The sequence below is a fragment of the Canis aureus genome, chromosome 27 (genome assembly GCF_053574225.1).
Source record: "Canis aureus isolate CA01 chromosome 27, VMU_Caureus_v.1.0, whole genome shotgun sequence".
In the NCBI taxonomy this organism is placed as follows: Eukaryota; Metazoa; Chordata; class Mammalia; order Carnivora; family Canidae; genus Canis; species Canis aureus.
Genome location: NC_135637.1, coordinates 37104264 through 37132004, shown reverse-complemented (window position 1 = coordinate 37132004; position 27741 = coordinate 37104264). Strand labels below are relative to the sequence as shown.

The window sequence follows — 27741 nt, the reverse complement described above, 5'->3', positions numbered from 1 at the left end:
AGTAGATTGTATTAAAAGTTCGTATCTCAAAAAAAAAAACAAAAAAAAAATAAAAGTTCGTATCTCTGTAGACATCAAAGACATTTGGCAAATTCAAAAACATTCTTTATTCAAAACCATAGGAGTGAAATAGAAAAAGACAAATCATTCCTCAATATGATTAAAAAGAAACATACCTCAGGGAGTGGACAAGAATGGCTCCTTTCACGACTCTTTTTTTTTTTTTAAGACTTTATTTACTTATTCACGAGAGACACAGAGAAAGGCAGAGACACAGGCAGAGGGAGAAGCAGGCTCCATGCAGGGAGGCCGATGCGGGACTCGATCCCGGGACCCCGGGGGCACGGCCTGGGCTGAAGGCAGACGGCCGCTGAGCCACCAGGTGCCCTCACTGCTTTTATTTAACAGTTCCTGGAAGGTTGAGCCAGTCTATTATACAAGGAAGAAATTACAAGTATAATTGGAAAGAAGGTAAAACTATTATTATTCGCAAATAGTATTATTGTAAATATGAAAACCCAAGAGCATAAATTAAAAAAAAAATACATGCAATAAGAGAATTTGGCAGAGCAGCATGTACGTAATTATTTCCAAAACAACACCTTCCATCAGTCCAAACAAGACCACACAGAAAGACATATAAACGGGCCCTCGGGGGGCTCAGTCAGTGAAGCATCTGCCTTCAGGTCAGGTCATGATCTCGGGGTCCTGGGATCATGCCCCAGGTCAAGCCCTCTGCTCAGCGGGGATTTTGCTTCTCCTTCTGCCCCTCCCACCCCCTTCAAATAAATAAATAAATAAAATATATATTTTTTTTAATAAAATATTTTTTAAAAACTACATGGAAATACCATTTTTTTACCCATCAGCCTAGAAAAATATAACAGGTTCATAAAGGCTTTCCGGAAAACAGCCATTTCCAGATATCGCTTGTGGAAGTACACGCTGGTCTGGTCACTGTGCAGAAGCAGTTTGGCACGATTTATCAGAAGTACGAATGCACAGGTACGCCCTGAGCCGTGGGCAGACTCTAGACCTTGACCTCGGATCAAAATCAGAACAAACGTTCCGCTAACAGCGCTCAGAAAGTTCAGATACCTGAGAAAAAAAATGAATGTGGATCTTTATCTAACTTGTGCTGGCATGAATTTAAGAGGCTACATGACACCCCACGTGGAAAGTGCTAGAGTCTTAGGGAAGAACCCCAAAGAACACAGAGTAGGTCTTGGGTGGCAAGCCCCAAAGACGCCTTCCCGCTGAGAGTCCCTAAGAACCAGAGCACTGGTAGGGCTCAGTGTTGACGTAGGAAAGCCCTCCCCGGCCTCCCCACCTCCTCTGTCCGCAGGAATTCGTGATAAGGGCCTCATTCCAGGCAAGAGAGAAGAGAAAGAGGAAAGCACTGAGGTGTTAACCTCGCTCATTAGCAGAACGGTGACTTTAGGAAATGCTTGCTTGCTTTCTTTTTTTCTTTTTTCCTTTTTCATATCCTAGATTACTTTCAGCTTGTTTATATTAAATATATTACCTTCAGTTTTCTTTTTAAGATTTTTTAAAATTTATTTACTCATGAGAATACACAGAGAGAGAGAGAGAGGCAGAGACCCAGGCAGAGGGAGAAGCAGGCTCCATGCAGGGAGCCCGACGCGGGACTTGATCCCGGGACCTCCGGGTCACGGACGGGGCCCAAGGGAGATGCTCAACCGCTGAGCCACCCCGGCGCCTCTCTATGGACATCTTAAACATAATATATCAAACACTGAGCGTCTACCTCTCTGCCATCCCAAATCCTGCTGCTTCCATAAAGGTAACCCATCTTAGTAAAACCTGTTCATCCAGTTTCTCAAGCCGCTTGTCATCATCTCGCTGCTACGCCCTGGCCAGAGCTACCGCCTTCTCCCAACTTCTCTACTCAATTTCAGACTTGCTTCTTCTGCCTGTTCTTCACACAGCAGCTGGAGCGAACGCGTTAGAGCCAGAACACATCACTCCTCTGGGAAAACCTCTCCCGTGGCTTCCCATGGAGGGGAGACCGCCTGGTCTCCCTGACTCCCTCCTCTACCTTCCCAGCTGCTCAGTCCACTTGAGCCTTTCTCTCCTCACAAACTCTATGCATGTGCGCATCTCAAGCCATCACCACTGGGAGTCCCTCTCACTGGAATTCCCTTCGGCCAGGTTCACAGACGCCCCATTTCCTTCAGCTGTTAATCAAATGGAACCTTCTTAGGGAAGCCTTCCCTTGCTGCTCCTATAGAAAATTGTGACAACCCCCATCACCTTCCTAGCCTGTCCGCTGCTCTTTCCTGGCTTTAATTTTCCCTTCTGCAGGGCACCTGGGTGGCTCAGTGGTTGAGCATCTGTCTTTGGCTCGGGTCATGACCCCGGGATCCCGGGATCGAGTCCCACATCGGGCTCCCTGCAGGGAGCCTGCTTCTCCCTCTGCCTGTGTCTCTGCCTCTCTGTGTGTCTTTCATGAATAAATAAATAAGATCTTTTAAAAAAATGTAGTATATATACACAATGGAATATTATTTGGCTGTGAGAAAGGAGGACATCCTCCTCTTAGTGACCACATGGTTGGACCTTGAGCATATTACACTTACCAAGGTAACGAGACAAAAACAGGTGCTGTGTGATATCACTTATATGTGGAGTCTGATAAAGTCAAACCTGTAAAACACAAAGAGTAAAATGGTGGCTACCACGTGATATTGGGGGGCGGGGGTGATGGTGGTTACAGGTACAAACCTATAATGACTATTAAATAAGCCACAGAGTATCATGAATGTAGACAATAATACTGTGCTACAATTATGTCATGTGACAGATATTGCTACACAGGCAGTCGTACTATATAAACACTACATGAGATACACGTTACATGGTAGATTTATTCAATAAAAAAAAGAAAATAACTAAATAAAAATGTGGCACCAAACAACTTCAAAATTCAGACCGTGAAGCTGCTATGTGGTCTGTAGTGAAACTGAATTGAGGATCTGTTAGGAAGATGACTTCAAGGTCAAAATTTTAAGCTAGGTCAAGTAGACGGAATTTCAATCTATGTGTATGACTTCTCATCCAGTGGTCCCTAAGAGCTTTTGCATTCCATGACTGGATGAAAATCAACTTCATTAAACTCTGTAAAAGCAAGTTTATTTATTTATTTTTACAGATTTTATTTATTTACTCATGAGAGATCCAGAGAGAGAGGCAGAGACACAGGCAGAGGGAGAAGCAGGCTCCATGCAGGGAGCCCGACGCGGGTCTCGATCCCGAGACCCCAGGGTCACACCCTGGGCCAAAGGCAGGCTCAACCACTGAGCCACCCAGGGGCCCTTTGAAAGCAAGTTTTATATGAGGAGAGTAAGGAGAGACATGAAGGGGACAGACCACAGTCCCCAAGGGGCCATTCTGTTGAGTAACCCCTATGTGGCTGCAGAGGACAGAGTCCCAGTGTTAAGAAGCAAGATCTCACCACCAAGCGGTATTTATTTGTTGGTGGGGAGGAGGAGGAAAGATAGAGGCCAATATTGCCTAAGATTATCAGGGTGACCGTATGGAAAAGGTTGCACATTTGACAGGATTACAGGATGGAAAACACAAGAAAATGGTGAAACGGGGCAAAGGAAGTAGCAATTTGCTGGAACTGAAGAAGTAGCCAGAGCGGCGGCACGGAGGGTGGGCGTACGGAGGCCAGCCGCCCAGAGCCAGCGTCCAGGGCCCAGGGCCACAGAACGATGCCCAGCGCGGGTGCTCAGCCCGGCCTGCGGTGGCCTCACCGGACACAAAGGTAGAGAAGCACAGTTGGTCCTCGTCGTTCAGAGTCTCTAGCTGCAAGTTTGGCTGCTTGCCAAAGGTCACTCTTAACCCCCAAAGCGGTTCTCCTGGTCTTTTCGCCGTCATTCGTGGACAGGTGCAGAGCAAGAAAAAGAATGAGTCACCTGATGTGGCCGCTCAGAGCCGAGGGTGGAGCAGGCGACCCGCGGTCTTCCTGTCTCGGGCTCACACCGCCAGCAGGTGGCCTCTGCACGGTCTGCGTAGCTGCGCAGCCTGCAGTTTTGTGGGTTTTTTTGGGTGATCTCACTTTTAAAAGGTCCCCGGCCCAGCGCTGCCGTGCTCATGCCCCGAAGCTCAGGAGGGCTGGGAGGTGGCTCCCAGGGAAGGCCAGCTGGTTCCGGGGCTGAGTGGCGGCCACAGCAACAGCCCGGGCAGTGGTGCCAGGCAGGGGTGCCCACTGGTCAGGGCCTCGAAATGGAAAGTCAGGGTTATCGGTCGGCAAATATGGTGCGACCAGGGGCTCCCAGGCCCCAGCGCTGACTCCCCTGAGGAACCCCAGCTCGGCTGGGCAGTTCAGGGTGCACGGAGACCTCACACACGCACCAAAGGCTGCGGGTCCGGGGTGCGCCGTGCTCCCCAGGGGCTAGCGGTCCTGCACACTGAGCACCCCGGCACCCAGCCGCTCTGCGCCCTCCTCACTCACCCGCCTTCGCAACCTGTGTACCCACGGAGGCCCAGCAGGAGAGTCCCTAACGCGCAGGCCTGCCGCGATGACTGGCTGGTGCCCACGCTTCCCTCCAGGGAGTAAGAGAAGTCCTCCTTTAGCCACACTCAGGAGGCGAACTGCGGTCAGTTGAGGTTGTGTGAGCACTCACCTTTGAGAGAGCGAGCGAGTGAGCGAGCGAGACAACTCCGAAGAAAAATTAATGCTTTTGTTAAAATAACTAATATTCTGACATCCATGAATTTTCTGCCAATGTCCTGGAACAACTAGGGTCCTGACAAATGAGATTGAGTTTCAGAATTACTAAGTTCCCGGGGTTTCAAGTTAAAAGAGAGAGAGAGGGGGCAAAGTAGTAAGAGGCGAAGGAAAAATCTGCTTATTGAGATAAGATGCCAGAGTTTGCCATGTTAGGGTTATTTTAGTGGTTAGATATTGCTGAAAGCATTAGGGTTTGGTAGCACTGGAAAATTGAAGAACTGTCCTGATTTTATTAATGAGTTTATTCCTAAGGCCCCACAGTCCCCAAACACCTGTGTTCAAATCCTGGCTTTGCCATAACGACCTTGGGTAAACCACCAAACCTTGAGAAGCCTGCTTCTGTCGGTTAAATGTGAATAATGCAAGTTCCACTCTTAAAGGGTATCTGGGGGAACTAAAACAGACGAGGCACGCAGAGGATTGAGCCCAGAACCAGGCACAGAGAAAGGCCTCCAGGATGGTTAACAAGAATCGTCACATTACATTTCCCTTGACATATAAATGCTTATTTTGAAAAATTGGAAATCAAAGAGCATGTCGGAGCCACACCCTGGCTCTTCCAGGTCTCTGGCTCATTGACTTGTCATAGTCACATGAGTTAATTCCTTAAAATAAATCTTTTTCTCTATGTGTGTATATGTTAGAAAAAAAATAGGAAAGAAAGCAATCTTATCCAGATTACCTCTTTAAAAGTTTAGGTGTATATTTTTTTAGACCTGATATGTTACAAACAATATCTTTTTTTTTTAAGTATCTACAAATGTTGTAGACACTTATATGTAACTTTAGGGGTAAAAGTATATATTGCAATTCTTTGATGAGGAAAATATTTGGTTTCTCAGTGATTTCCTGGTGTAAAGATTTTAAGTGTTGTTTTCTGCGGAGTCTTTAAGAATTGGAAGGCAAGTATCATTCAAGGCCAAATTTCATACAAATAAATGCCAACCATCATCTAGAAGGAACTCCTAGCCTCGGTTTATGCTCCCATTGCTTGATTCCAACTTGTCATCTCAGACCACTGCAGCCTGGCGAAGGGCGAGAGTCGCTCACCCCGCGTCCATTCCCTGCCCAGAGTCTGCTGCACTGTCTCGACCAATGTGCGGAGGAAAGGGGACACTTCAGGCCCCTCCCACGAAGGTAGGTCTTCTGTTGTGGGGGGAAATTTTCGCAGCACGACTTTGAGCAGTTGTTTTTTTGTTTTTGTTTTTTTTTGTTGTTGTTGTTGTTGTTTTGTTTTTGGTGTTGGCTAGTGTAATAATAATTTTGGGACACAGCTTATTTCAATAGATACACTGTGAGGTCATGATTGACCCTTTCATGGCCAGCATCTGCCTTGACTATGAGACCCTGATTGACCCTTTCATGGCCAGCATCTGCTTTGACTGGCTGAGGCCTGGACCACTGCACCATCAAGGACTTGGCACCTTGGGGACCTAGGGCAGAGCAGTAGGGACTCCTGCTTCTGCCCTGCCTGCCCCAGCTTTTGTGGATATCATAAGGTGGGGGTGGGGGGCTGGGGGGGAGGGAACAAGGGGAGCTGGGAGCAGAAAGGACTCATTTTGGAACTCAACCATAGCAGCAGACAATTAATTCATAGAGCTTTTGGTGTCCTTTATCCATCCTCCTCCTCTCACCTTGCCTTCATTCCCCTCCACCAGACACAGCCTTCTAGGAAAAAATCAGGAAAGTGGTCGTGCTGGCCTCATTGGGTGTTCAAAGCTCCTGCACCCAGGGCAGACGCAGACGTGGGAAGATGGGTGATGGGGGGCTGGCTGGGTGGAGGCAAGTGTGTGGAGCCCTGTCTGCCCCTGGAGCTCATGGTCACCCTTCTGGGCAGGGTGCAGTGTCCTCTTGGGCTAACAGGGCTCTCCATTTATGGAGCTACGCCCGCATCCATGTGCCTGAACCAGATCTTATCTGGATAATGGACTAGCCCTGATTAGACCCTTGATACTTCCCACCCACCCCCCGCTCCTTCCCATAGAGTGTTTTGCTCTCCAGAGTCCCCTCTGGGAAAATTATCTGCCTGGGAAACAAGCCGACTACTTAACATTTCCCATCCCTCATGATGACAATTTATAACCGTTGTATTTCTGATGGCAAACTAGAACATATCAGAGCTGGAGGAAGGTAAAGATGGAAGTTCTTAAATGAGAAACTCCAGACACACACCAAGGCCCAAAGAGGGAGGTTAGTTGTACGAGGCTGTATTTAATGGGGTAAGAGCCATGCGAGTGAATAAAACCCACCATTTTTTTTTAACTTCTACTCTAGAGGTCTTTACCACCCCGCTTTATTCTACTCCACACTTGCAGAAGATTATTTTTAAGAATCCCTGTTCACAGAAGATCCCATCCATGAAATTTGGTAATTCTCAGAGGAAGAAGGAGAGAGGTATTGAATTGGGACAAGATAGAATTTGAGATCTTTTTGTTAATTGAAAGGGAGACATATGTTCCCCAAAGATGGAACAACGTTCTTTCCATAAGAGAACGCTAAGTATCAAAAGGCTTCTTGGCAAGGATCTTCCGCTGCCTCAGAAATGTGTGTTTTAGGTTCTATAAATTTTGGGGTGGTGTTTCCACTTAGGTATTTCTGAGGAAGAGCTGACAAGATTGAGAGGTAGCTGAGATAATGGATCTCATCAATAATCTAGGGATGTTTCAGCTGTAAAAGGCTGATTGTTCAGTATTTTGTTGAAACAAAAAATACCATGACTTGATCCACTCCAATGAGATGTGATGTGACTGATTGACACCTCCTATAAAGATGCCACTGTTGCTCAGAACATTCTGGAGATGGTGAGGGGGAGGGAGTTCCCTTTCTAATCTGTCTTTAGAGGCTTTTGTCTGCTACATACTATTTCACTCATCCTCCATGGTATTAAAAGATTTTTTGACATTGAAGCTAATTATGGAACCAACATCATCTCAGATCATGTTTCTTCATTTCAGAGACCACTTAATATGCTATATTTCAAACAAAGAAAGAAACCAAAACAGACCCTTAACTACAAAGAATGAACCGGTGGTGACCTGGGGGGCACGGTGGAGGGGTGGGTGAAACAGGTGATGGGGATGAAGGCGTGCACTTGCGATGAGCGCCGAGGAATGCACAGGATTGTTGGATCACTCTATTGCACACCTGAAACTGATATAACACTGTATGTTAACTACGTTTGGGATTAAAATAAAATTAAATTAATATTCTAAAACTCAAATTTGCTGTATCTGCTTCTCAAGTCTGCTCTGCAGGCTAATTGATTAGAATTGCCCTTCATACACACATTATACAAATGTCAGTTGCTATTACCTTCTGGAAGAGGCATCTAAAGGTCGTGCCTCATAGTCATAATATTTAGCTACTAGGAAAATATCATAATCACAAAGGAATTTGGTTTTTCCATCCTGTCCTGCTGGTAGATTTCAATAGATTCCTAATAAAATGACTTTCTTAAAGGAATGTGGTTACAGAGATTCACTTTGTGTTGCTCTGTCACTCTTTCCACATTCTTTTGAACACATTCCAACTACGACGTTTGGGGCCATTCCAGGGTTTGAATAGAAATGTGTCAAGAGAGCACATCCAGGCCACAGCTACAGCTGGGGTCACCTTCCCAAGGCCTCCTCCGGCAAGCCCCATAGCAGGGCAAGGGCTGGAAAGCCCATGAGGTGGAAGTTCCCGTTCTGAGAACCTCTGGAGGAATAGAATGCTTTGAGGCTGCCTTCAAAGTCGGTGCGGGGATTCCTACTTTGCCCAGAGTTCACAAAATCTACAAGTATAGTTGTCATCTCCAAGAACACACAGTCAACCTCTTCTGTACCTTGTGCCCATGGCAATCAGGGTTTCTGTGAGCTATTTGTAAAAGGGGTCCTAGTTCCTGCCCTAGATCTGCTGAATTGGAACCTCTAGTGAGCAACCCAAAATTTATGTTGTTTAGCACTTTTGGAGTGATCCTTATGCCCACTAAAATTTGAAAACCATGGTATACAGGTTCTTACAGCCAACTTCAAGGGTGGGTATAAACTCAACCTAATGAGGCTGTACCTCATTAAGCTGGGAAATTCATTAGTGTCAATCTATTTTGTTCCTCATTAGACCTAATTTTCTCTAGGTAGGCAACTGATGAGGATGTCAAGTCACAAAAGGCCCACATGCATGCTCCTTAAGATACTTACTTTCCTGGGCTCCCTTAGTTTTAGGTACTTTTGTCACTCAAATGCAGACTTTGAAAATATAGTCACTTATTTAACGGATTGCTGAATTAGTTAGCACCTGCCGTGACCCCGGTCTTATGCTAGTCACCAACGATATAGAAATAAGTCAGTTAGAATCCTTCCCATCAGGAGTTCACACTCTGATGCTCTCTTCCTGACCTCCTCTGGCAATCGCTCAAGAACAAACACCTCGTTCCCCACAGTGAGATTCTAGAAATTCCCTAGTCCACTGGGTTTTCACTATGTTCTTTCAAGCTCTTGAAGTGCCTCAGATGTTCCCTGAGGATGTATGGGTGACAGATCAAGTAGGCTTGTGTAACCACCTCCCATTCAACCATAAAAGCTCCAAATTGTCTCCATTTACATTTTCTATCACGACCACATGGAATTTCAATGAAGACAAGGAAGAAAGATGGCAAACCATCACCTTAGGACAGATACATTTCAAGAATTTATCTCCAACAAAGAGTTTCCCATGCTATATTCCATTCCGTTCCATTCCTTTCTTGTCTTGTTCGATGTTTCTGGTCAACCAGAAGGAACGCTTCAAATGGTGCTTACATGTTGTAAACTTTTTCCCCACCAGCTAAGATTTGATTAAAGGCGGATGCCCTCGAGGGAGCTGGAGGCAGAAACACTAATATTCAGTGGAACTACTGCCTTTGTATTTCACTTGGAAAACATTTTTGGAATCATGTCAAGCCACACAAAGAATTTGGAAACCTTAAAACTTAAGTCTCCGTCTCCTAAATTCTCTCTTTCATTCCAACCCCTCCCAGTCTGATTTCTGTACTCAACAACAACCCCTTGAGCTGTGGACCAGCATCAGTTTCCACTGAATTAAAAGACGTATCTATTTTCAAAAATATTATTTTCCTTGCACATCAAGAGCAGCCTACCTCAAGCTCATTCAGTTGTTCACAAGAACTTAGATTTTGAAAGAGAGCAAGAAGGCCCTCTTTGTCACCAGTTTGTGATGTGCATTACTGTATGTAGTTCTATCAACATACACATTTAGACGTAAAAGACTTGTGCCCCCCTGGAGACCACAGTTTAAGACAGTAAGAGCAGGAGAGGGGACCACTTGGCAGCATAAGCACAGTTTTCTGAGGGGATTAAATGATCTCCAAGTCTCTGAGAATGAATATAGCATCGTCATCTGGCCAAGTGACGACCAATAGTCGGCGCCGTCTGGGCTCTTCCTCCTTACTGCTCTGTAGGTCATGCAGGGTTAGGAACACCTGCTTGGTTTGGGGCTAGTTCTTGCTGAAGCAATTCTTAACAGACGACAGTTGGACTTCTGCCCTTTACTGTTTTTGTTGACTCTTGTATGTTGACTCTAATGGGGTAGAGAATTCCAGAAAGGGCTATTTCTGGAAGAGGCAGCTGACAGAGACATGGACTTATTCTGCTGGAATGCTCACTGGACTTAGCTTAAAATCACTGTGATAATTTGGAGAGGCTTTAAATAATGTTCTCCACAACGTTTCTGTAGCAAATCTTTTCTCTTAGGAATTGAAAAATGCAAAAGATTTAAGTCTCTGTGACCTCCAAATGGATGCAGTGATTGCTATGGGAATCCGCAAAGGAAAGCTCAAACGTGGTCCAGACTCTTATTTGCTTTGTGAACTAGACATCATGCTGGACGTCTCTAATCTTGTCTTTCAGATTTGTCTTTTGCAAGACATAAAATTATCCATGCATCCAACTTCACAGATCAAAGCTCCTGACTGTGAGCACATTCTATAGAACCCTATAGCCAGGTAAGAGAAGTAGAATAATATTTTTCTAACTATTACTGAGCTGATTAGATAAGATCTTTAAGTGTGTTTAGCCCAGACCACAGATCTTGCTCAGATCCACTGAAAGTCAGTGCACAGAGCCGTGCTAAGCCGCATTTTCTGGAAGTGAGACATGAGAGAGTTTATCTCACAGGAGACTGCCTCTAAGACACTAAAAAGTGGCCTAAGTATACAAGTAGATGAAGGAAATCTTCGAAGATGAACTCGAAGAAAGTAAGTCACTTTTGCCCGTGTCCTGGCATCCTACGGTCAAATCGGTGAGGCAGTTCTTTCACAGCCACTTCTCGGAGGGTAGCAGGCACTGTCGGCACACGTGGAAGGCGAATGCCAAGAAGGCACTTGTAGCATCATCATGTTGAGAAAGTCACAGCAAACGTGAAGAGGTAGTGTGGTCAGGTGCCTTCAGGTCATTTACTCAGATTTTTAAGTGTGGAAAGTACCTCCAAGAACAACTGCAAGAGGGGATGCAGGGTTCAAGATGTGGTTGCAGCTGTCTGAACAAGGCCCACGAACTGCTCCAGAGCCTTCTGATACGGACCATGGATGGAACACTGCACACCTCCGTGGTGGTGGGGGAGGCATTCGAGTTGATATCTATGAAGATGACACTCTCTGGAGGCGTTCAGTGTGCAACCTGCAGGGCTGTGTATGGCAGGCTCGGGAGAGCCTTTCTGCCATTTTCAGGGATGAAGCAGAGGAGAGGTGTGTGGAAGAGCAGCTTTGCTTAAAATCGATTTTGTGTCCTGGTTTCCACACACACTCTGGGCATGATTATGGGCAAGGCACGTAAACCACTCTGAGCTTCAATATCCTCTGTAGAAAAAGGATACAACGAGCAAGATCCTACAAGGTTGATGGGTCAATGAGGGCCAAACGACACCATGTAAATAAAAGTGCCTGTCCCATGGAAGGAACTCAGAAATGACAATTATCAGTATTGACTCTGACTGCCAAGCAGACACGGAAGGAAGCGGGCTTCCTCTATTTATAAAGAAAGATAATAGTAATAACAGGACCCCATATTTAAGTAGCATTTCACATATTACTATCAAAACAGCCTTTACAACACTCTTAGCAGATCCATTTTACAGATTCCTTAAGTCACTTTCTCGAAGTCACAAACTCACGGAGTGAAAAGCCAAAACTCAAATCCCTGCTTTTGACTTAAAGGTCAATGCTCTCTCTCTCTGAGCGATTCAGCAAGAAACAAATGGGCTTCGGGGGAAGAAGCATTTGAAGGAAGCTCGATCGGCAAAGCGGGTGAGCCACTGAGCTGCTTTGCCCGCGGGTTTTATGAACTCATTAACAGAGATCTATTTAAGATGCTTCCTTTTTTCTCACCGGCCACTTCGGGACTGCTTTTGTGCAACCCCAAGGACAGGAAGACATTGATCAGCTCTCTCAGGCCTCGCAGAAATTACAAGAGAAGAACAGAAACGAGGAATTCAAAGGTTGGCTCCAACCTTAATTACTTCTATTTTGCCAGGAAAAGCGTGTTGTCTTCTCATCTTGGTAATAGGTGTGCGTGTGATGCGCCAAAATTGGAACAAGTTCAACTGCAACAGAAGGGCCAAATTTTCAAGGGAGACTGCAATCGCTTCCCCTGGCCTGGCCCAAAGTTGGAATCACCACCCATTAACATGACTCACTAGTGAAAACCAGGACTCTTGCTAACAGCTTAGGTTTTCCTCCTGCTGTGTAAGGCTTCATGCATCGATTTTCCTCTCTAAAACTGATATTGTGGCTACTGAATACACTTTTTAAAAAAAATTTGATTCCCTGCCCAGCATGGAGCCCAATAGAGGGCTTGAACTCACTCATGACCCTGAGATCAACACCTGAGCCACCCAGATGTCCCCTGAATATACTTTGAGCAGAGGAAGGAGGCTACCTAGGGAAAGCACAGAGGAGAACACTTGCCACAGAGTCGGTGTTCAATAAATTAGGGCTGCGTAATAATTCTAGATATTTCTATACCTCATGAGACAGAGTTCAAAATACACGAAGCAAAAACCGATAGAACTAAAGAAAAAATAGACATGTCTGCAATTAGAAGCATTTATGGAACTGCCACACTGGAATATTTGAAATGTCTGCTTTTCACAAAAATTATAAGCCATGCAAAGAAACAACCACAGGAGGGGAAAGCAGCTAAAAGACACTGTTCCTAAGGAAGCACACTCTGTGGATTGAGTAGAGAAAGACTTTATTTATTTAAAGATTTATGTATTTTGGAGAGAGAGAGAGAGGATAGGGAGGGGAAGAGCCGAGGGAGAGAGAGAGAAACCTAAGCAGGCTCCGAGCTCAGCACAGAGCCTGACACAGGGCTCGACCTCATGACCCTGAGATCCTGACCTGAGCGGAAACCAAGAGTCAGATGATTAACCCACTGTGCCACCCAGGCACCCCAACAAAAACTTAAATCTGTCTTAAATATGCTCAAATATTTGTATATCACATATCTGATAAAGGTGTAATGTCTGGAATATATAAAGAACTCTTAACAACTCAATAACAAAAGACCAAAAATAAAAGGGCAAAAGACTTTAACAGACATTTCTTCAAAGAAGATTTACAAATGACTGGTAAGCACATGAGCAAATGTTTGACATCATTAGTCATTAAGGAAATGCAAATCAAACCACAATGAAAGACCACTTTACACCCACGAGAATAGCTATAATTTTAAAAAATGAAAACAGCAGAGATTGGGAGGATATGAAGAAATTGGAACACTCCACATTTCTGGTGGGAATGAGAAATAATGCATTTGCTTTGAAAACATGGGGGCTATTTCTCAACAGTTAGTGTTACCATATGGCCCAACAATTCCGCTCCTGGTTATGCCCAAGAGAAATAAGAACATAGGTCTCCACAAAAAAAGTCTACATGAATGTTCATAGCTGCGTTATTCACAATAGGAGCCAAAGGCGGAAACAGCCCAAGTGTCCGGCAACTGGTGACTAGAGAGACAAAATTCAGTCTATCCGTACAATCAAATATTATTTGACAATAAAAAGGAATAGACACTGATACATGCAACAACATGGATGAACCTCGAACACATTATTTTACTTGAAAGGAGCCAATCGAGAAAGGCCACACATTGATTCCACTCCCACCACCTCCAGCCGTTGCTTAGGAGGTATCTGTTTAGCATCCACTGGTGACAACCGCCCGTGACCCCTAGCCTGGTTGGCACCAGAGGGGTTTCCTCCTTCCACCTAAATGCAGAAGGGTGCCCCAGCCCCCGTGTGTTGGCCAACGTTCTCTTTGCATATGAGAACCACAATGACGTCTGAACAGCCAAGAAGAGGCATCTTTGTGTGTCTCGTCTCTCCTCCCTGATAACCTACTCGCCCTTCCTTTGTTCTGTAGATGAGCTTCCGCAGCGTCTCCATTCACATGATCCAAGACGGCAGCCTCAACGTGGTCATCTCGACCCCCTTGTTCACGTGTTGTGTGGTCCATTTATTCCGATGTGAAACAGATTTCCAACCCAGGTCCCCCAAACTGTGACCACGAGAGACGGATCGCATAGTAGGACATGGCTACAGGAGCCTAGCCTGTCTGTGTACGTGTGCGGAGCAGGGGGAGGGCCTCAGAGAAAGGGGTCTGAGGTTTTGTAGGCTCTCAAGTGGGCTTCTTGTGATGGTGAAGGTTCCCAATAGGTCAGGGGTACAGATGGGCAAAGGACGGACCTTACACTCTGTAGGCGTGTGCTTGCTTATGATGGTATCATGACGTCCCCTGCCATAGTTTTCTCGTGGTAAACTGGCCCCAAAGCTAAAATTCATAAATGATAAATCATCGTCGTCATCATCACCAACATAACTGACGTACAATAAACTACACATATTTAAAGTATCCAATTGGATAAATCTGACATGTGTATGTGCCCATGGAACCAGCACGACAATCAAAGTGGTGGTGAACATAACCCTCTTCCTTGAAAGTTTCCTCGTGCCCTGGGTGATGCATCTCCGAGGCCCTCTCGCTTCCCTGAACAACTACGGGTCTGCCTCTGTCGCAACAGACTCACTTGCATTTTCTGGAGTTTCATGTAAATAGAACCACAGATGCACACTTCTTTTGTCCGGCCTCCCTTACTTCTCATTGTTATTTTAAGATCCATCCTCGTCCTGCATGGATCGTGGGAGCCCCCCGCCCTCCCCGTTCATTGCTGAGTTCACTGGGCTCCAGGATGGGGCTGCTTTCTTAAGCGTTGTTGAAACAGAGGTTGTCTGGGGTCACAGGGATGCAGTAAACGTTTACACCAAGTACCCGCAAAGGTATGTGGCGGGGTGGAGCTCGGCCCAGTGGGGAATAAACACCGCACCTGAGTTGCTAAAAACCAGCAGAGCTGTTTATGTGCTGTTTGTGCAAGTGACTAAACAGTATGCATTGCGGCCCTTTCTAGGCCGTGGCCACTCACCACGTTTCTGCTGCTCGGCGGGAGGGAGCCCCCAGGGGCTCTGAGGACCCCGAGGAGGGCACCTGCAGGGAGGCGCAGGGGCGGCACAGTCCTCAGCTCCAGCCCAGCTGTGACCCAGGGGAAGGCACTGCCCGTGCCCGGGCCTCAGGTTCCGCAGCAGGAAACAGGGAGCCTGCCTCCGCGTTGCTAGAGTCTCCTTAGGGCGGCACACCGGCTCCCTTCCCAGGCCCTGCTGGACTCAGACGCATCGAGCCCATGGCCCGGGGTGAGCCGCCCCCGCCACTTAGCTGGGAACTCCAAGTGCTGGCAGGGGGGGTTCCATCCACTTAGCTTCCAAGGGCATGGGGCATCTTTCTAAGGCTCTGGCTGCCGAGCTCTTTCTGCAGCCAGCTGCAGCGCGGGGCGTGGGGCGTGCATCCGTCCAGGTCCCCACACAGGAGGAAGGAAGAGCCCTCTCCCACCCACACCCCTCCTGCCCGCACACTCCGCCCCCCATTCTGCAAACTCGCCTTGCTCACCCCCAGGCACTCTCCCCCCGGATTCCCCCCAAGACGCAGCAAGGGGGCCACAGCCTGGGCTGCTGAGGAGAAGGGTTCAGGGAAGGGCTGCAGGCAGGAGCCTCGAGGCCAGGCTTGGTGGGGAAGGCCTGAGGTGGCATCAGGGGTAGACAGGAGGCCGTGGCCTGGGTGCCTTCCTGACACGCCCGGGGTCCCCCCCCCGTGTCCTCCCACTGTCCCCTGAGGTCGCCTGGCAGCCTGGGAAGTAGGCCCCCTACTTTGCACGTACCCCAACCTCCGCCCATTTCACAGAAAGGAAAACTGATGTTCCGAGGGCTCAAGATTCCCATCACATGGGAGAGCAGGGAGCTCAGCAACCGCCACCGGCCCAAGCCCTGCAGCCACACTGGCCGCGCTCTCCAGGGAATCCGGATCCGTGGGACACGGCCCCTTCCTCCCGAGGCCTCTCTCTCGGGCAGGGAGGGCAGAGTGGCTGCCCAAGGGGAGGCCGAGGAGAGGCCGGGTGGGCAGGGGAGAACCCCGCGCCCCGCGCCCCAAGCCAGCCGCTGGGCAAGGCAGCTTCAGTTTCTCTTCTTGCTTTGAGTCATGATCAAAAAGTACAGAAAAAGGAAATAGGCCAAAGATATTTAGAGGGAGGAAATGCCCTTGGGCTTTTGTCTAAAAATTTTGCTCACACTAACTTTTTTTTTTTTTTTTTAACTTTCAAAGACCATTTCGTGCCTCCTGGCTGAAGGGAGACGGGGCCCGGGCCAGTGGCTCTGGTCTGCAGCCCACGCCAGGGTGGCCCGGCTGCATCCGCGGCAGGAGGAAGTCCAGGCTTGAGGCGGAGGCCGCGCTTCCCTCACGCCGTCCCTTCCCTGAGCCTGTGCTGCTTTCAGGACAGAGACCCATTCCTCCCCCGCTTACCTGCCCTGGTCACCTTGGGAGCCAGGTGACGAGGTCCCACCTGCAGCCCTGATGCTTTCCCCACAGCTGGTGACGGAGGAGCTGCTACCCCGAGGGTTTGCTCCATGGGAAGCAGAGCGCGAAATTCTCCAAATACCCTCCTTATTGGGCACAATCCCCCCGCCCTTTTTTTTTTAAACTGGGTCTTAGATGCGGTAGCCTGTTTGCACTCACAGAGCTTGCAGGCAGAGGAGCTGGGCCTGGAGCCAGGCCTGCAGGGGCCCTGACACAGGAGCCGGTACCGCGTCTCAGTCGCCCTCGTCCACCAGATGCAACCACATCCGTCCTCTGCTTAGCATCTGGGGGCTCAGCTCTCTCCCGAAGGAACGGCTGCCTGGAGAACACAGCCGGAGCTTCTCAGGAGAGTTTCCACCCCGGGGTCGGCTCACTCACACACCCGTGGGCTCACGATAAACCAACTGGCCGCCAGGCAGCCCCGCGTTGCTCGGTCCGGCCCGGGCGCAGCAGGTGGGCAAGCGGTGCCAAGCCGCCGCGGCCCTTTGTCCCCGAGCCTCCGCTTCCTCACCGGGCGCCCAGGTCCCTTTAGCGCCCCCCGCCCTGCCCTGCCTGTGAACACGGACAAATCCTCCCTGAGCTCTGTCCTTCAAACCCAGGTGCCCCGGTTCTCAGCACCCTGCGAACACCCTCCGCTGGAGCACGCGCTGCCTTAGATTAGGCGCCCGTGCTGGCTGGGCATCCTGGGCCCCCGCCCAATGGAGACCGCGTATCGGGAGTGTGGCCCCCGCTAGGAAGCCGGGCTGCACTAGAGATGAATGAGGACCCGACGGGGAAGGGCAGGGCGATGGCAAAGCTTCCCGGATCCAGGCCACGCTGGGTAGTGCATGGGGCCACCTGGGTGGCTTAGTCGGATAAGCACCGACTCAGGTCGTGATTTCAGGCTCGTGACATGGAGCCCTGCGTCTGGCTTCGCGCTGGGCAGTGAGTCTCCTTGGAGAGTCTCCCTCTCTGCCCCTTCCCCCACTCACTCTCTCTCTCAAATAAATAAATAAATAAATCTCAAAAAAAAGAAGTGGTAGAGACAGAGAGGAGGATGTACATGTCTATACTGGGTGTGTACATGCAGATGTGTGAATACCTGCGTGCTTGTGCCTGTGCGTGCATGTGATGGTGTTTATGCAAACCACGCCTACAGACACATAATGGTGTGCTGAACTATGTAGTTCGCGTGTCACATGTACCCTCAGGGTGTCTCCACACGCAGTGTATACATGCGCATGGACATACAGGTGCGCCTATTATGCATTGTGTGTGTGTGCGAGAGGCTCTGCGAGCGGCGATTTGGAGATTTGCACTAGAAGCTGGTACGAATGACCCACACCCTGACCTACACCTACTACCCATCTGACCTACACATACAGAGTCAATGCTTTTTTAGCAAGAAGAGAAACACCCTGAGGCTGAGGCTGGCCTCTGTGCTACGCCACGCGTGGAAACTAGAGACTCAGGAAGGAAAGCAGCTTGGAGCAACCTCACTGAAACCAAGCAAGAGCCATGTTCCAAGAAGAGGCTGGATAACCAAAGAGAGACAAAAAGGCAGGAAGATGGGAAAGCAAGGAGAAGAAATCACTGGATTGGATCAATGGGGAAACAGCAGGGACCCAGAAATGGGCGCTCCTGGAAGAGGTAGGGGTGGGAGGTCTCAGAGGTGAGGAGCGAGAAGCAAACACAGACTTCTCTTTTTCGAACCTTTAGCCCTAAAGATCCAGGTAAGGCAGGATCAAACCCTGAGCTTGTATTGGTCCCCTACGGGGCGGGAGAGCTCAAGCGTGTGGCTGGGAGGCCCGGTCCCCGCGGGGCCACCCTGCTGCTGGCTTCCTGAAGCACCCACTGCAGCCAACAAACGCAGCCGAGACCCCCCTCCGCCCCGGTCCACGTAGCCCTGCATGCACCTCAGAACCTCCCGCAGGGACCACAGGAGGTGAGCTCCATGGTGATCCATGGAGGGGAGGCCAGGCGGAGAGGCTCAGTAATCTGCCCAGGGTCACTCAGCTAGCTAGGTCCCAGGGACACGCTTCCCCCAGGGCAGTCTGGCTGCGGCGTCTGTGCTCCTGCCCCCGTGAATGGGATACGGGAAACGGAGCTTGTCCTGCGGCTGCTCTCCGGGGGCCTGCGGGCACTGGCCTCACCTGCTTTCCCCGGCTCCGAATCCAGGGACACCCACAGCAAAGCAGTGAGGCTGCTGGGTGGCTCGGGGCTTTAGCGTCTGCCTTCGGGTCAGGCCGTGACCCTGGGGTCCCGGGATCGAGTCCCACATCGGGCTCCCTGCAGGGAGTCTGCTTCTCCCTCTGCCTGCGTCTCTGCCTCTCTCTCTATGTGTCTCATGAATAAATAAATAAAATCTTAAAAAAATGTCAGGAGCAAGTCACTTAACCTATGCAGGTAGCAATTCTTCATCCGTAACATGAGATGGCGATCCTAATGATAATAATAGGGGCCATCCTACCTCCCTTAGAGTGTGAGGAGCAAGTGGAACAAAGTGTGAAAGTGCATGCAGATGTGAGGTTTTTCACTATTATTATTCCTGGGCTCTTAAACTAGCTGAAAAACCGCTCATCCTCTCCACTCCCCTACCTCACCTCCCAAGGTATTAAAAACTGTTAAGACCTCGATTTAGACAAAATGTTTCTAACCCTAGATAATTTCCACGGATACAGCTTGCCCGAAATACAAAAATTCCCTTCTACAGTGAGACAACATGAAACATTTTCAAAAAATTCTGAGAGTGAGCTGTGATAAGCTGTCATTAGTCCAGATTTGGAGGCAATTCGGGGGGTGCCCAGAGCTGCTCGGAACAGCTAATAGCCGTACCAAGTACTCCACGCCCGCCCGCCTTTCTGTTCCCTCTCAGTCCAGTGTGTTGCCCTCATACTCTCTCCAACACAGCCCATTCCACCTACATCTCATGGCCTGTTTTCACGGACCTCGCTTTTACGCATCAGGAGAATCTCTAAGACCAGCATGAACCCTCTGCAGGCTCGGGAGGAGGTAGTTAGTGAAGAAGCCAAGAGAGCCCACGCATTGGAGGGAACGTAGGAAAATCCGCAGAGCAGCCAGGCATCCTGCTGCAGCTTGCCAGCCTGGGGCGGGGGGGGGGGGGGGGGGGGCGTCTTCTTGGGAGTCTCATCTGGCAGCTGCGGAAACCGGGTCTTTAGATGGATGTTTCCACCTTTAAACAAGACCGTTTAGTCCGTATATAATGAGCCTAGAATTACATGCAAAGTTCCCATTCCTTATGCTTTTCTGTCTAAACGGTCTCGATGTTTTACTTTAGCCTGTATAACCCAATTCCAAAGATAGAATGAGAACAAGCAGGCAGCAGCTGGCTGGAGTACATAATGGGTAGCAGGTGTGTGGTCGGGAATAGGGACATTTACCGTGGCAAGTAATCCCCAGAACATCTGGAACACAATCCCCTTTTACAAATGAGGAACCAGGGGCCTAAGGCCAAATTTCACTTTTTTTTTTCCTCTTTGAGAAAGGGGTAATTTGCATGTATGTCTTGACTTAAGAAAAGTGAATACCCCAAAATCCCCAGTTGCAGGGCCTGCAGCAGCTGCGAGGGTCACTTATGCTAGAAACATCCATAAAAACGAGGGCCGACTCAGAGTCTCCTCTGTAGGTATCAGCACCTCTAAGGCACACGCTCGCACTCGCCAGTTTTGCAAAGCAAAGCACTCTGCTGATTCTACGCATCCCCCCCGACACTGCTCTCCTCCAAATAATCAAAGGGTTGAGCGGTGTTAATTAATCTCTCTAAAACTTGAGAGGGTAATTCTTTGAGTTGCTTGTTACGCAGACATCAGCTGAAAACCATTCAGAAGAACAGTGGTTCTGCCTCCGTGAGATTGCTAGACCCAAACAGACAAACTGACCCCTTCTCCGGCCTGTCTCTCCTACACATCCCCCCAGAACACCCCGGCAAATCCCCTACAGAACACCCCATCACCCAGATTCCTCTCGGCCCGTGGCTGATGGAGGCTCACACCTGCCACCCCAGCTCCCTCTTCCCGTTTTCGTATTTCAATGCCAGTGAAACAGCAGCCAGTACTTGTTTGGTTTATGATCTGGGCTTTTTTTTTTTCTTTTTTAAAGTACAAATAATAATTCTTTCAATATAAATATACAGTCATATGAAAAAATACTACAGAGTTACAACAATTGCGATCACTGTCCAGCAGGAACATATTTCATTGCTAATAGAGTCAGAGATCCTATTCTCCATAAAAATATGTCATTTTCACCTCTTTCTGTGACACGTGCGAGCACAGCCAAGTCCTTGTCCTACAATCGAGTCCTTTGTGAGATGATTTAAATATGCCGGTGATGAGTGTCTAACATACCCAGGAATCAAGGCTATGGAAGCGAGCTAGAATTTCAGTCCAAGAATACAACTGTCATAGACAAGGATGATATAAATCACTTCACCAGACGGTGAAAACACCTCGGATTTCACACATAAATCTCCATCAGGCAATAAATTACTTACAAAAAAAACAACACAGAACAGAGCAGCCCGGGCATGTTTCTCCCGACTGTAGCATGAAGTGCCCCGGCCGTCGAGCACCCCGGCGCCGGGAGGGAGCGCGTCACTTGGCCGGAGCGGACCGCAGGGTCCCCAGGATTCTGTCCCAGTGTGTGAAGTAGGGGGCGAAGTTGCAGTTAAACTGCGAGTGGTGCAGGTCGTGGTGGGCCACGCCACCGTACCAGCCAAAGGGCACCAGCCTGTGCGTGGACCAGGGGAAGTCGTAGCCGGAGTGGTCCTCCACGGACAGCCAGATGTTGAGCAGGTGGAAGGCCAGCACGCTCAGCGGGTGGCACTGCAGCAGCACCACGTTCAGCACGTGGAAGAAGCCCAGGGAGAGCAGCTCCCAGGCGCCCATGTACTGCGTGGCCAGCGCGAAGGAGGCCGCGTGCTGGTGGTGCAGCTTGTGGAAGGTGCGATACAGCCAGGGCACCCTGTGGTGCAGCACGTGCCAGGCGAAGACCTCGGCGTCGAAGAGCAGCAGGCAGCCCAGCACGTGGCGCGCCAGCTGCAGCAGCTCGGGGGCCTCGCGGGGCCAGGGCGCCGGGCCGCGGGCGCAGTGCAGCAGCGAGGCGGGCAGCAGCAGGGCGACGTGCTGGCACACGGTCCGGCCCAGGCAGCCCAGCAGCTGGCGCGCCGACGGCCCGCAGTCCGGGTGCACCTTGTAGCGCCGCAGCGCGCGCACGCGGGGGCACAGCAGGTCCAGCAGCACGAAGGGCAGGCAGCAGCCCAGGTAGGCGGTGATGGAGAAGAGGACCGCGAACGGCGGCGACTGCGCGAGCGCGGCCCGGGCGCGCACCTGGTCCCAGAGCGGCTGCAGGAGGAGCTGGCCCGGCGGGCCCAGGGCGAGGGGCCCCGAGCTGTTGTGGCTGCTCATGCTCGGCTCTGACGGCCGCGCTCGCCCGCCGCCTTTTGTGGGCGCCGCGGCCCCGCCCCGGTGATGTCAGCCTGGTGGTGTCAGCCGCCCCGGAGACGTCAGCCCCGAGCTGGAGCTGGAGCTGGACCTGCAGCTGGAGCTGGAGGAAGACCCCCCAGGGCCGCCCCGGGGCGCATCTCCGCGGCCCCGCCCCCGCGAGGTCAGCCCCGAGCTGGAGCTGAAGCTGGACCCGCGGGAAGACCCCTCCCCAGGGCCGCCCGGGTGCGCATCTCCGCGGCCCGCCCCAGCGAGGTCAGCCCCGAGCTGGAGCTGGAGCTGGAGCTGCAGCTGGAGCTGCGGGAAGAGCCCCCCAGGGCGGCCCCGGGGCGCATCTCCGCGGCCCGCCCCAGTGAAGTCAGCCCGGAGCTGGAGCTGGAGCTGGACGGGCAGGAAGACCCCCCAGGGCCGCCCCGGGGAGCATCCCCGGCCCCGCCCCGGCGAGGTCAGCCTCCCTCGCCCCCCTCCCCGGGCGGGGCTGGAGCTGGAACCGGAGCCGGACCCGCGGGAAGACCCCCAGGACCTCCCTGTGCGCATGGCGTGGGGAGGGGAGGGTCGCCCCGAGTGCGCGCGGCTGGCGAACGGCGACCGCGGGGTACGACGCGCGGCCCTTCCGCGGACCCGCGAACCCCGACAGCCGCATCCCTCCGCGTCCTCACCCCAAACAAGACGCAGTGTTTCCGCCGCCGCCGCCAGGAGCTTTACGATCCGCGCCAGTCCCTGTGCGTTTCAGTGCAGACGTGTCATTTTCTCTTTTTTAAAAAAATATTTAATTAACTAATTGATGAGAGACAGAGAGGCAGAGACCCAGGCAGAGGGAGAATCAGGCTCCCCGCGGGGACCCTGGGGTCACGCCCTGAGCCCCAGGCAGACGTTCCACCGCTGGGCCCCGGCCCTCCTGTGTCTCCGCGCTTCCATAGGGGCGCACCTCCTGGCGGATCTGAGCTGGTGGATCTGACCTGCTGGATCTGAGCTGGCGGATCTGACCACCTGCGAGCTGCGCATCCTTCCGCAGGCGGGAACCGCGGGGCGCCCGGTTGCGGCAGGGGGTACAGCGCAGGTAGAGGAAGAGGACGGAGGGCGCGATCCGTGAGGAGCTCTGGCTCCGGCTCCCCCGCGCAGGGACCCCCGCGGGGCGCGCACAGGCCGGCTGCTCCTCTCTGTGGCGTGCAGGGCCCGACCCGCATCCCGACGGGCAGGCCCGGCGACTGGGCAGAGACCTGGGCTGTGTGGCTTCAATTCAAACAAACAGGGATCCCTGGGTGGCGCAGCGGTTTGGCGCCTGCCTTTGGCCTAGGGCGCGATCCTGGAGACCCAGGATCGATTCCCAGGTCGGGCTCCCGGTGCATGGAGCCTGCTTCTCCCTCTGCCTGTGTCTCTGCCTCTCTTTCTCTCTCTGTGACTATCATAAATAAATAAAAATTTAAAAAAAAAATTCAAACAAACAACAAGAACAACAAACCTCAAAACACACAGGTGCTGGACTTGAACACCCAGATCCCACCCGGATCTGGCTGCAAAGCCGCTGCAAGCCCCACCCCCACCCCGTTTCCTCCTGGGCAGCGGCCTCCAGGGGCTGCAGGTGCAGCAGAGGTCCCGCCCACCCTGCCCCCTCGACCCCATTCCCCTGACCGCGGCTCCCCGCTTCCCGCCTCCCGCTCTGGGGTGGGGGGGCCCAGCGGGAGTCGGTCGACCTGGGGCTTCCCTGGGACCCGCTAGGAAACCATCTCCGCCTTTGACCCCAGGCGGCTGACCCAAGGGTCCCCTAGAGCGTGGAAGTCGGGGATGAACGTTTTGAGGGTGGAACCGCTCCCCACTGATTCTAACTTTGCCTCTCCTGTCCCTGTGAGGCTGGGGTACAGCGCACCACTTCTCGAAGCTTTGCATTTTTTTTTATCCACCCCCCACCCATCCCCAGCGCAGGTCACCATCTCATGAGGTTCTTTCAAGCATTAAAATGGGAAGACAATAATAATTAAAGAATGTCTGCCAGGCATTAGCTAAGTGCTTCAGTTGAAGTGATTTCATCCAGACTGGGAACCCCAAGCTGCCCAGAAGCAGCGTGGCTATCCGCGTTGTGGCCCTACAGGGGCAAAAGCAGAGTGTCTGGCACACAGCAAGCTGGCAAAGGAAGACACATATTATTTTAAATGTGTGCTCCACATTTCACCTGAAGAACCGAGGGAGTTTACAATGAAAATCAAAGAAAATCACGTAAAGAGAAATAAAAGGATAATGCCACATATTATGAGGAAAGAATAAATACAACAGAAATATAAACCAGTTTACGGACCCAGAAATATCACACTCTATGGGATGTGTACACATATGCATATGATAAACCATAAGCCAGTTCATAATACATGGTTATATACTGAAATCTAGTAATGTGTTGGCTGCTACGCGTATAACCTAAACAAGCCAGTTCCCAATTCAGAACCTCCTGAGTGGTGTGTGCCCCTGCCCCGACCCTGATGGAATACACTATTCCCTAGACGCCCATTCCCTGGGGCCTCAGCCCCTGGCCATGCTGCAGCTTTGTTTTCTTTAGAACCTCAGTGTGCCAGACAGAGAACGTTATGATATTCTGCTTGTATATTGATGAGACAGAGATTCAGAAACAGCTCTGAGCTTCTTGACCATCAATGCAAAAACAGGAGGAGGGGGTATTTTCTGACTGCTTGGATATCTAGATGGTAGCAGAGCTAGGGATGGCGCAGGCCCCTGGCCTCCCTCGCTGGCGAGTGTCTAGCTCGCAGGCAGCCTGTAGGTTCAGGGCTCCTCTTCAGTCCCCCACCCCAATCTATTGCTCAGTCCAATTCACCTTTAGGGCAACCCAGGGACTTCCTTCTTTCCCAGTCCTGGCAGACATGGCTTGCCCTTGAACTTTGCATGGCTCAAGCAGCATCTCAGAGGGAAGAGGATGGGCTTGGTCTCCTTCACTCTTAGACCCTCGGCGGGCCCCAGGATGGCCAGAGCTCACTTTCTCCGACTTTTCGAATGAAAGGATTTGCCCAGAGGTAAATCATCACTCAGATTTGCCCTCAAAAGAAATTAAGTCAACCTGCAAATTTCCATTCAGCACACGCTGTCCTCTTCCCGAGGTCTCAGCAATCATGCTTGGGTGCTTTGGATACTCTTGTGGATTTTTTCAGTGGGTGGCATTGGCCAACATGCTTCATTTGCACTTAGCTGTTAGGTTGCTGTCAGGACTGCCCCCTTTGTGCCCCCAGCTCCAACCAAAACCTGTTCTTTGCCTTCTTTGGTTCTTCCATCCTCTATCACTAAACCTGTTCGAATATTCTCCATGGGCCAATTGCATCAAGTCCTGTGCAGTAAAACTTCAGTAAAACTTCCACTTGGCTCAGGCTCTCCCCTCTTGCTCATAGAACTTCGGAGAAGAGCCACTGGCGTCCCTGCCTTTCCAGCCCGTCAGCTGCCTCGGACAGAAGTCGGTGTCTGATATACAAATGCAACCATCTCAGGGACGTTAATCAGTTATAATCTCATCGTTGTCCACTCGAGGTCACAGGGAGGATGCAGAAAAAGTAAGCATGACATTACAGACAACAAAGACAGCATCACGTAATGGACCCAAATAAAATCGAACCCTATTTAGTCTTGACTAGAGTGGTATCATTTCCTGAACTGGCAAATGTGCACCTTTAAAAACTTGCATACACAAAACAGATTGAACAGCTTGCTGGGTCTTTTTAGGTCACAGGTACCATCTTTTAGGGGTTCTTCCCCCAGTGCCAAGCATTATACCTTGCATATAGTGAGTGTTCAAAAGATATCTGTGGACTCAATGCCTGTTTTTAAAGATACTAGCTCTAAATTGAAGCTTAAAAGTGAATTTTTTTTTTTAGAGCACTGATTGATGTGGTTCAGCTACTTACCTACTGGGATGTAGGGTGGAACCGCTCCCCACTGGGATGGTTTTCCATAGAGGGGGTATTTACTGGGTTCTAGTAGTATTAGAACTTGGGCCATACTATTTTTGTGCTCTTCCAGTTGACTTTGACTTTCTGTGTATCATTTTTATCTTGGCATGATCTTTCTGACAGGGTGGGAGGACAGGATTCCTTTCTTCTCCAGCTACCCTGGAGATCAAATCACGTCTATGAGTGCAGCTATCAAGTCTGTGTGTATTTAACATACTCTCGAAGTTATTTGGTACTACTCACCAGAAGATTCTGGATACTGTCCCCACCTCCACAAATAGAACATGTAGTTGGGGGACCCCTGGGTGGCTCAGTGGTTGAGCGTCTGCCTTCAGCTCAGGTCGTGATCTCAGGGTCCCGGGATCGAGTCCCACGTCAGGCTCCCTGCTTATCAGGGAGTCCGCTTCTCCCTCTCCCTCTGGCCCTCTCCTAGCCTGTGCTCTCTCTCAAATAAATAAAATCTTTAAAAAATAAAAATCAGAACAATTATTGACATCTAATATCACCTTTTGGGGGGGGGAGGGTGTCACATTTTGAAAATATCTTCATAAATTAAAAAATAAATGAAGTAAAAAATACAGTATATTTTAAATACTTACATTTAATGCATTAACCCCTCTAATTCAGACATAAAATGATCTCCATTATTTGAAGATAGTATCAATGGTCTAAAGTTTGGTCCTTCCTAAGTGTGAGGCCAGGCTGAAGCCTTGCCCACTTCCCCTGCCTGTCTGAGGCTCCCAGGACTCTCTTACCCATCAGGCATATTTTTATCTTCATGTTGCATTTGGGGCACAGCTACTCTTTGAGGACATTTTTCAGATATTATGAGTTAGGCAAGAATTGGTCATAATCCTGGATAGAAATGACCAGAGACACCGTTGTTCTCACCAGTCCTCAAATTACCAAGTGACTCTCAGATCAAGGACCTTCTCTGCCATCGCCACCTGCCGCCAGAGAAGGGAGGGAAAGCCTCCTTAGGAAGAGATTTGGAAGCAAAGCCGAGAGAGCCCTCTGATGGCGACGGCAAGAAATGACTGTGTTCTCAACCATTTGGGGGCTTTGCCCGGGTGACCACAGCATCTTACAGCCCAAGTTGGGTGCATTAATTAGTCTTCTTGCCCTGGAGATCTCTGGGTATCTTTGGTGCTGCTCAAAGGAATATATATCAAACCTAGTTGAAAAGAAGAGTCAGACCTCCTACCAACCTGTACCAGGACCTCTTAAGGGACAAGCTCCTTTCCACTCAGCCAAAGATAAAGCAAGACTGTTTTGTTGGGATCCCTGGGTGGCACAGCGGTTTGGCGGCTGCCTTTGGCCCAGGGCGAGATCCTGGAGACCCAGGATCGAATCCCACATCGGGCTCCCGGTGCATGGAGCCTGCTTCTCCCTCTGCCTGTGTCTCTGCCTCTCTCTCTCTCTCTCTGTGACTATCATAAATAAATAAAAAAAATAAAAAAAAAAAGACTGTTTTGTTAAACAATAAAACAGGGGCACCTGGGTCGCTCAGTCCATAAAGCATCTGCTTTGGGCTCAAGTGATGATCCCAGGGTCCTGGAATCGAGCCCCGAGTCTGGCTCCCTGCTCAGCGGGGAGCCTGCTTCTCCCTCTGGCCCTGGCTTGTGCTCTCTCTCTTGCTCACTCTCTCTCAAATAACATCTTTAA

General features: G+C 50.3%; 1 protein-coding gene and 1 long non-coding RNA gene across 5 annotated transcripts; both read right to left on the bottom strand.

Moving 5' to 3' along the window:
• Positions 1–195: 195 nt before the first annotated feature.
• On the bottom strand, positions 196–17196 carry LOC144299297 (uncharacterized). Of its 4 annotated transcripts, none has more exons than XR_013366005.1 (4): positions 3780–3946; positions 2601–2667; positions 852–1098; positions 196–429 (listed from the first exon to the last, which is right to left on the bottom strand). It is a non-coding gene; the product is annotated as an uncharacterized LOC144299297 (long non-coding RNA). The 4 variants fall into 4 exon arrangements; XR_013366003.1 differs by lacking the exon at positions 3780–3946 and adding an exon at positions 16851–17196 and having other exon boundaries at positions 208–429; positions 863–1098; XR_013366002.1 differs by lacking the exon at positions 3780–3946 and adding an exon at positions 15214–15669 and having other exon boundaries at positions 232–429; positions 863–1098.
• Positions 17197–20745: 3549 nt separating this feature from the next.
• On the bottom strand, positions 20746–22118 carry CH25H (cholesterol 25-hydroxylase). The gene has a single exon (XM_077874806.1). The coding sequence runs from the start codon at positions 22094–22096 to the stop codon at positions 21284–21286; it is 813 nt and encodes a 270-aa protein (XP_077730932.1). The 5' UTR covers positions 22097–22118; the 3' UTR covers positions 20746–21283.
• Between the last annotated feature and the right edge of the window lie 5623 nt (positions 22119–27741).